This window comes from Culex quinquefasciatus, chromosome 2, assembly GCF_015732765.1.
Source record: "Culex quinquefasciatus strain JHB chromosome 2, VPISU_Cqui_1.0_pri_paternal, whole genome shotgun sequence".
Classification (NCBI taxonomy): Eukaryota; Metazoa; Arthropoda; class Insecta; order Diptera; family Culicidae; genus Culex; species Culex quinquefasciatus.
In genome coordinates this window covers 89,369,033-89,379,307 of record NC_051862.1, presented here as the reverse complement: position 1 = coordinate 89,379,307, position 10,275 = coordinate 89,369,033, and the positions used below count along the sequence as shown (strand labels likewise).

Genomic DNA, 10,275 nt, shown 5'->3' with positions numbered 1-10,275 from the left:
CGGCCTATTTCGAAGAGAATTGCTCAGCTACTTTTGTTACTGATTGAGGTGCTTGAATACATGATATTTCGTTCTTTGCGTTCTTTTATTACGTAACGCACTTCTCTTTAGAAATTATAGCAGGTGAGCGATCCTCCCCTATTGTTTATTGCATTATTGCGTTATTGCTTTATTGCTATATTGCTTTATTGTTACAAAAACCATAATCAGATAAGTTGTTAGAAGCAAGAAATAACAAAATGTATTGGAAATATCTTGAAAATAACTCATTTAGATATTACTAAAAAACAACAACAATAACACACACATACAGACGTGATACGATAAAGGATGTTTTCGGATTTCAGCAACGAACACAAAATGGCGTTGGATTACTAGTTTTCGTTTATTACTTTTAGGAGATTTTTTTTTCTTCGTGTTAAACTTTTCAATCACATGTAGTAAAATTTTAACTGCTATAGCTGAGAAATTTGTGTAGTTAATTTGTTAGCTAGTAGAAGTTATATGTCTTAAGGATTTTTCGATTTCCTTTTTTGTTGTATTCTTTTTTGTTACGCTCCTAGGAATTATTTTTGTTTTGCTTTTCTGTCGTTTTCCGGCTTTTTCTCTTCTTTTTTTTATAAAAAAAATAATTTCAATTACAAAACAGCTTAGCATTAGCTCTTAGTTAGTTTTAATTATTTGCAAATTTATTCCTACTAATATTCTGCTCCTTACACAACTAAATGACTTTTTTGTAGTTAATGAATTAATAACTGCTTAAACTGCGTTTTTAATGTGTTTTTTTTTATTCCATCCGCGTGGATTCCTCTCTCTCCTTCTCACTCTCTGTCTACTATTCGGCAATTTCTCCTACAAATCCACACGCACACAAGCTCGAATCTTGCAAAAAAAATAAATGATTTTAACAAAACGAAAATCGCTTTCGCTGCGATGCGCACCATTCCTAGCGGAGAATAACACCTTTTTTTATATTACCGTGAAACGTGATATTCTCCGGGAAAGGCGCGCTTCCCTCTTTCTCTCTCGAGCAGCTGCTTTAACAAAAATAAATGTTTACTTGTTTTTTTTTTTTCAATTCGGTCCGCCAAAAAAGGAAACTGGCGATTTTCCTTTCAAGTGAGCGAATAGAAACGCAAGAAAAAAGTGTAATCTTCTCAAATTTTCGATCATCTGTTTTGTATAAATAATAAATATACATTTTTAAAAATATAAACAAAAAAACACAACATTTCACACTCTCGCTCACACATTCGCTCCTGAACACATATATGAATCATATCATTTCAACTCTTGCTATTTTTTGACACAGCTGAAAACGTAACCCGTCGCGGATCAATCGCTGAAGAACTGGCGATTTCTTCAACGCTTGATTCGCGGCACAACGTTTGAAGTCGGTTGCTTTCTTCCGTTCACACACACTAGGCAAAAAATTCAACGAGAAACAGCTAATAATTGTTGTTGGCTTGTGGTAAAAACTAAGTCCCTTGCTCTAAATATATTTTGAATTATTACAAACTTTCTTCTTTTCCTCACTCGGTTTCTTTTTCTTGTTCTCTCTGATCAAATGACTTTCTACAACTTTAATCCCTCCTTTCTCTCTTTCTCTAAAAGTATTTACAAAATCTTTCACTGGGGGGTGGGTTTACGAAAATTATTCTTTCTCACTTACTCGTTCGCTCTCGCTCGCTCTCTTTCTAACTCTCTCAATATGAACCCTAATCATTATCACTGATTAGTACCGCGGCGCGCGTTTTAAATTCTTCCTTTTGCGAAGAAAATATAAGCATTTTTCGCTTGCTCAAATAACAAAAAAAAAATAAAGAAACAAAAAAAAAAAGAAAAAAGTGAAATAAATACTTTGAACTTGATTAGTACACCTTATTTTTTTTTCTTTTTAGACGACGCGCGTTCAGCTAAGCTGCTTAGCTATTTTGTCTGTTAATGGATTAGCGCAAACTTTTTTTCTTGTTTTCTTTTGTTCGCTTCGTTCGTCTTCGTCAGCTTTTCGTTTACTCGCTAGCTATTTGTTTTTCGAGGGGGGCTACTCTTAAAGTCGGAATGGGGCGCGCTTCTCGATGGGGGTGGTGCCCCGCGAGCTGCGATCCGGGCGTGTGGTGGTGCCGGGTGTGCCCGGTTCCACCGAGGTTCGTCGCGGCGTTTGCATTCCGGACGGGGTGGATGTTCCGCTAGTTTTCCTGGTGATGAAAGGGATAAGGAAATTATTTAGTAAAATTGATTTTTGAACAATTTAAAAGAACATTTAACTTTCGGGGGAAAATGAAAAACTACGGGCACTGGGGCAAATTGCTAAACTAAACGAGAGGAAAACGTGCAAGATGTTTGCTGATACTGGATTCGAATCAAAGCAAATTTTAAGATTTTACTTAAACTTCCCGTGTGCTCTCTTGTACTATCTGGAGCACACGGGAATGATTTTACTACGTTTTTTATAGCTTTATGATTTTTAAGCTATGGCTATTTGCTATGGAATTTTTGCATTCACAAATTGAAACGAGTGTGTTGACTTCTCGAAGAATCTTTTTTGTACATACATTTTCAGCATTTCCAAAAATAAAAACATTGGAAATGAGTCTTGACAATCAAACAAGAGAACAAAAAACAATCATTAACACGGTAAAAACGCTATCTAAATGAAGCAAATAAGAAAATAATCAATGATATTTATTGCAAATGATTTTTCTCAAATAATGTAGAATGATTTTTGTTGTTGATATGCTTGAATAAAGGCGAAGCAAAATTCATATAATAAATTCAAAAAGATTTTTTTCAAGTTTTTATCTTCCACACAAAAAAATGTCCGCGTCGTGATCCACGTGGTTTATGAATGGTCCCTTTATGGATAGAGTACAGAGTGGGGACTAAATGCGAAATAAGGCTTTCTAATCAGGAATTTACTAGCACATTCAAAGTATGTTTACATGCCATCTGGAGGTTTGTTTGCATTAGATTTGCGGTCTCTTTCCAGCAAATGTTTTTTTGTGAGGCGACTTCTAGATAGCTTTATTTTACTGACCACCCGATATGTTTCGCAGGGCTGTGACAGCTCGAGCTCGATCATTGTTTGTATCAGGACACTGTGACGAGAAATTCGTCTTTTTTTGGGTAAAATGATATTTTTTCACTGGGCCTAGAAAGCCTAATAATGCTTTCTATAGAGTAATCTACGTGCGTATGTATTGCGTGTACGTACACGAAAATAAAGTGAGGTTAAATTTTGTCAGCCAGCAAAACCAAATGGTGCGCTAGTGTGCGTACGCGAAACGTCGCAAAGCTCTATGCCCAGTGAAAAAAAATATAATTTTACCTAAAAATGACGAATTTCTCGTCACAGTGTCCTGATTACGGTGCCCAGCAAAAATGACCCCCTGCTCCACAAGCAGAAAACGGTTTTTGGGTTACTTTAAGCACCTGTGCAAATTTTGAGCGAAATGGATTGGTACCCGAGCCTAAAGTTGGTGAAAAAAATGTTTTTCATACAAAAATGATTTTTTTAATTCGCTAATAACTTTTCTGGATCAAGTTTGACAGCTTTGGTATGTTCTACAAAGTTGTAGAGCATTAATTTTTTCTGAAAAATCTCACTTTTGGGAATATTTGGATGGAAGTAGCGCACCGTGCAGACCAAACCGTAAGAAACTTAGGTTTCACCTTCGAGTATCAATGGGTAAATGTTGACCAATTTTGGTTTTGAGAAAAAGTCCCATATTCTGGGCACCCTAGTCCTGATGCAAATAATGATCGAGCTCGAGCTGTCACAGCCCTGCGAAGTATGTTGGCTGACATACCGGGCGGTCAGTCAAAAAAGCCTCCCTATTTAGCTGTCAGTCGTTCCAAATAGCGAACTCGGATGTCTCTGTACATGTTTATCGTTCACGAGTAAAATACTTTTTGATTTAATTTTTTTTCTATTTTTCAGAATCAAAATCCGCAAAATCAAACTTGTAAATTAGAACTCGTGTTTTACAGCAATTCCATTTGAAAAGACAATAAACCGAAAAAAGTTCTCCAATCGGGCTCAAAAAAATTCTGGGGTTCTTTGGCCGAAATGATAAGACCCGTATTTTTTGTTGGGTGATTAAGGTGACCTACACAGTGCTAAGGTGGCCCAAAAACGAAAATTTGTGTAAATTTTCGCAAATACCACATTTAAAAAAAAAATCAATTTCAACCGATTTTAGTTGTCTTGGATGTAAATGAAAGGTGATATGAAAGTCTTTCAAGAAAAAGTAGTTTGAAGGCTGAAAAATCTAGCCAAATAATTGAAAAGGACGGATGATTGGGGGAGGGTTGGGGGCTTATGGCGATTGTCCACGACCCATACAAAAAGTTTTTTTGTATGGACAATTGTCCACGAAGGGGATGGGGGATGGTTAACAGATACCCAAAAAGTGTCCACGTGGTTTATGGATATATATGTTTGGGTATCAAAAAATGCGTCTTTTAATTACGAAAATTTCCTAGAAAGACCAATTTATCACATTTCACTAAACTAAAATCGGTTGAAATGGCGTGGAGTTATAATTTTTTGAAAAATGTGGTTTATGCTAAAAATGACGAAAATTGCCATTTTTGTTGTAGCTTGTAGGTCACCCTAATGGCCAAACAAAATAATGCGGGTCTAATTATTTTGGCCTAGGAACCTCCAGACAAATTTTGTTCGGTTTAGGCTCTTTTCAAATGGAATTGCTGTATAAGTGAATTGTAAACACTTTAACTTAGCTGAACTGATCAGGGCAATTAGTTCCTGCTTTTAAATTCTGACCTCTGAACTCCAGGCACTCACTGGATGTTCTGTATCTGTTGGTATTTATGTATTTACTAGAGCATAATCTGCTAAATATTGTGCATTTGACGTCTACACGAAAATGAAAGAAGAGATTTTGAAAAGAGAATTTTCGAAACAGTCACTTGATAGTGCAGTATATGTCGCTATTCGCTCTTGTTAGAAAATTATCAGCTTTGTTGTCTTCTCGGTAAACAATCAAAATAGACTCAAATTTGTCATGATTATTGTTGAATCGTCAAAGCTACTTTTTCAAAACAAAACAAAAATTTAGAATTGAGAAAATCTAAGTTTTTTTTCAATGTAAAATTTTGATGATTAAATTCAACATTTTTTTGTTGAATCAAACCTCGTACAGGCTGAAACTACAAAATATTTTCCTGCATGTATGCATAGAACGGTAGTGTGGGTTGTCCAGAAAATATTAGTCAATGCTACGTTTAGACGTGGAACATTAGGGTGTAATATCAAAATCGATTTTCCAGCACAGCAATTTTTGATTTTCTTTTGGGGTCCTAAACAACTCCCCAAAGTTTGGGAACGATTGGTTTGGTCCTCACTTTGCGCAAATCGATTCAATTTTCTATGGGAATTTGTATGGGAAAACATTTTTTTTTTTTGGATTTTGATACCACCATACCCTCTTGAGGAAAGTTATAAAGCACCTTCCAGAGCATCCAAATATGAATCCCGTTTTAGTACAGCGTGAAACGTGGATTTTATAAAGGTTTTTTCCATACAAATTTATATGGAAAATTGAATCGCTTTGCGCAAAGTGAGGACTAAACCCATCGTTCCCAAACTTTGGGGAGTTGTTTAGGACCCCAAAAGGAACTCAAAAATTGCTGTGCTCGCTAAATTTCGACAACATTATTTTTTCCATACAACCATTCTCACCCTAGTGGAACATGTTTTGACCGATTAAAAATTGTAAAATATTTATTGTTTTATGGCCAATAGGCTAAACAATTCTTCAGCATTCGCAACAAGCATTCGGCTAGTTTAGCGAGGGGTTGAAACTTTTTTTTTCATTTTCCGGGCACCCTGTGATATCAGTAGGTAACATGCATTTCTTGCAAGCATTCGAAAATGATTGAAAATATATGACATGTTTGTATATATTTATGAATTGCGTAATGTACTTTTGAAACAAGAAGCTTTCATTCCACTGGTTGACGCAATTATGGAGCTAAAAATGCTAATGAAGAACAAACGCTAAAAATTCAAAAACGAAAACCAAATCTTTTTCAAGCGAAACTAAATGGGTATTGATCTTTTTTTGATGACGAAACAGAAACCATGGGTAAAAGGTAACGGAAAAACAAAATTTCTTTGAAATGAATTCAAACCAAAATCAGAACTCAACGAAACACACAAATTTGTCGGATTTGAGGGGAAACAACAAATTTAAAGAGCACAAATTATTACCCCGTAGCTGACGAAGTGCTCGAGACGTTCGACGTCTGTCTGACTGGTATCCGTGAGCGTTGGCTAGCAGAAACAATATAGTAGGGTTGGTTGGTTAAGAGTAGTCGTATTAGAGATTTAAGATTTTTTTTTGTTTAGGTTTGATTTGTTCAACTAGCTCAACTACGTTTGTATGATTTTAGAGAGATGAGTGCTTGTTTTTCGATATTTACCTGCTATTTGGTAGTCCGATTAGTGTTGGTATGCTTGATGAACGACTCATGCCACCGTTTCTAGGAGTTAAAAAGTGGGTTAGAATTAGGCGATTAATTATGGTTAAAGCGATCTGTGTTTAATTGTTTTCAAAATGCTCTTAGTATTTGTTCTAACTTAATCATCCACCACGATCAAACTTCCAACTCTTGCGTTCTTACCTCGTTGGTGCGGGAGACGCCGCTCCGGATGCCGTCCTCGAAGAAACGCCATTCGTGTGGGTCGTCGTCGTGGTCGTTCCCCGCGCACTCGTACTGGTCGATCCAACGGAAAGCCGCGATGGCCTTGGGGTCGTCGTGCTGGTTATCCTCCGGGTGGGAATTCGCGACGGTGTGGCATCGTCGGTGCTGTCCAGCGACAGGGTTGATCCGTGCCGCGACGGGGGCTTCGAACCGGCTCGACTCGCCGGTCGTGAACTTGGCCGCGAGTTGGCCCGCGATCCGCCCGGCGTCATCTGAGATCTGTGGGTGGTCGTGGCATGGTTGTGGTGGTGGTGGTGCGCAGATGATGGGGTAGTTGGGTGTGAGCAACAGCCACTGTTTTGGTTTTGTTTCGTTCGTGGAAATGAGGGTGGGTAAGTGGGGTAAACGTGGGGTCAGTAAAAATGGTAGAATTTTGAATTTGTTGGTATCAATCATATTGTTTAAGACCAATTGGGATCCAATTTTTGCTCATCAGCACTATGATGGTTGCATTACAGCTTCTAATGTGTGCGTAGACCTGTAGTATTTACAGGAACAATTTTTCAACAACTCATTTACAATCCCAATTTTTAAAGAATATGCTCTATTTTTTCTAGAAGCTGTAATTTACTGTCAAAGTGTTGATGAGGCACGTCGTTGTTGAAGTTTTTCCCATTTTTTATGGGACTTTGGAAACACCTTATTCTGAATCTGAATCATTCAAGTAATCAATTTATAGATCAAAATAAGAGCACCAAGAAAAGTTTTCAAATCACAAATTCTCTAATAATGTTACGTCATCGCTGTATGACGCCTATTTTAGTTTGTACACCGTTGATTCGACAAAGTCACACTAAAAAGTGACGAACTGTCATGACAGAAAAAAAACTATTAAAAATCAAACAAACCAATTGTTGAAACATCGTTGAAGATTAGTCAAAATGGACAAATTTGACTGAAAATCGATTGTAAGCTGTAATACTGCCGAATTTTGGGTAAATAGAACCGAAATCGTAGTTGCAAAATCGTTAAAATTATACCGAATTCGGTGAAAAATAATATTACAAAATTAGTTAAAAATTTCTTAAAATGATAAATGAAAACAAAAATAATATAAGCTAAAATAAAAAAAAAATCATTGAAATTAAACATTTACCATAATATTTTGTCATTTTAGAAAGTTTGTTGCGAGTTTTTTCATAAACAATATATTATGTACCAAAAACATCAATTATTTGACCCATTCATTTATCGATAATAACCCCGTTTTCAATATGATTCCGCATAAATTTGATAAATAAATTAAAAACTGTCAAATTCAATATAAGATATCCAAAAACAGACACCGAAAGACAAGGAGATATTTTGGGGAAATGTATTTGAAAGTGTGTATCTTTATATGCTTTGTTTGGTTTCGCGCCAAAATGCGCCATTTTAAAAACAAAACAACTTGAAAATAGGCTCAAAATCACTTAAAAATTGTTATAACTCTTCAATAAAGGATCAACACATTTTGATGTCTTCGGCAAATGTGTAATTTTATGTTATAAACAACTTTCCAGAACATAGCAGGCCGCTAAAATGCTAACCTTTTGAGTTATCACCAAAATAGTAGTTTGTGCAACAAGTTGCAAAAAGATTTTTTCAGCACGATTCATACATTTATCCAACGAGGTTCACCGTTTTTTTTATGAAATGTATTACTTTTCAGCCTTCATTTCAGTGTTGAAAAGTAGAAGTTTTCAGCATTTATTTTTAAAAGTGTCACTATTCGATTCTGTTTTTTCGGTACAGAAAAGTAGGCTTTTTCGTCGTTCAAGAATGACAGAAAAAAGTAGTTTCACGGCGGAATTGCAAAATAGTAGTTTATGCAACAATTCGCAATTCGCAATTCGCAATTTTCAGTGTAAGAACGGGCCTTGACCGATCTTATGCACCAGGTTCCCGACGAACACGCACTGCCCTTACACCTACATCTCACCCTTGCTCTGAGTCAGTACGAGCAGCACGCTAGAACACGCTTTGAGTGTTCGTGCCAGGCATGCACACCTTCTTTTCCGGTTACGCATTTTAACTCGGCCGGGGGTGGTACATTACGTAGGGTTTGATGTAAGTATAAGCGCCTAACCATTTATAGTGTGCCTATCCATTTTCAGTAAAGCAAAAAACTGTTTTATTTATAGCAAAAAACTGTTAGTAGTTTATGCAACAAGTGCAAAAAGAGGATTTTTTCAGCACGAGTCGTACTTTTATCCAACGAGGTTCACCGAGTTGGATAAATACGAAGAGTGCTGAAAAAATCAAGTTTTGCAACGAGTTCCATACAACTTTTTTTGCAATTCCGAAAAACACTCATTGAGTGAAATTTTAAGTAAAATTTTCATGTATTTTGTCAATAAATCGTTTAAGTAAAAAAAATGTTGAAAAAAAGTTACTTTTCAAAACAAGTGCTGAAAAGTTCAACTTTTCAGCACCCATTTCAGTGCTGAAAAGTAGAACTTTTCAGGATTTATTTTGAAAAGTGTTGCTATTCGATTCTGTTATTTTTGGTACAGAAAAGTAGGCTCTTTCGTCAAGAATGACAGGAAAAATAAGTAGTTTCACGACAAAAAAGTACATTTTTCGATCATTTTTGCATTTTTTTGTTGTTGCAAAAAAGACGTGTATCTCGTGTAGATCAAGAGCTAGAAATTTGGCATATTAGACAAACTTTCATGCAATTTTCTCCTCTACATTTTTTCCCAAGACACCAAAGCTCTAAAGCGTCATCCAACAAAGTTAGATCTTGGTTGAGACTCTGGAAGGTCGTCAAGCTGAATGTCGATAATTAAAAAAAATGCAATTATCAAGTGCAACAATTCTTCCCAAGACACCATTTGGCTAGGACGTCAAATAAAGGAATTTATTCCACTTTATTTTGCCATTTCGTACACTGTGTAATGGACCATTACTAATGGTATCATTTTTTTACACAGAAATATGACAGAAACAAGAGCATCACAAGACTTCAAAATTCTGAAAATTTATCCAATTTAAAAATTTATCTCATAAAACTTTAAAAATAAATGACCTTGTTCAAAAGAATGAAAAAAAATCACAAAAATATAACTGAGAATATAAATATTTAAGAAACCAGTAGAATAATGGATTGTATATACATCCATTGACATAAGTTCGAATACAGGCTTATTCTCATACAAGATTTTGAGAACTGCTCATACATGCAGGAATATAAACAAGAATAAAAATATATAATAACCTTCCTTTAAATATGTTTCAAAGAATGGAGCAACTCACAAAAATAATATTGAAACAAGAACAAAAAATATATAAACTCACAGAAAATACACAAAAAACATTGTTTTGAAGAAATTTACAAACATGTTTCAATAAAATAAAGTAAATAACAAATAAAACTATTTAGAGTCCTTTTCATGTTTTAAACAATGGAAGAACTCACATAAATGTTATGGAAACATGAATATGTTTTATTGAAAGAACATAAAGTTGTTTAAAATATGTCTGAATCCATATTTTTTTAAATTTTTTTATTGGATTTCTCATGATTTAAAGGACAAAAACTCACATTAAAATTATTAAACCAAA

General features: G+C 35.3%; 1 protein-coding gene across 1 annotated transcript in view; it reads right to left on the bottom strand.

The window, feature by feature from the left end:
* Window positions 1–366: 366 nt before the first annotated feature.
* The window catches only part of LOC6034268 (microtubule-actin cross-linking factor 1, isoforms 1/2/3/5), a 104,262-nt gene continuing 94,353 nt past the window's right edge, over window positions 367–10,275 (bottom strand). The window contains 3 exon segments of the mRNA XM_038257215.1: window positions 367–2,198; window positions 6,448–6,507; window positions 6,649–6,948. Coding sequence (XP_038113143.1) covers window positions 2,051–2,198; window positions 6,448–6,507; window positions 6,649–6,948 — 508 coding nt within the window. The 3' untranslated portion in view covers window positions 367–2,050.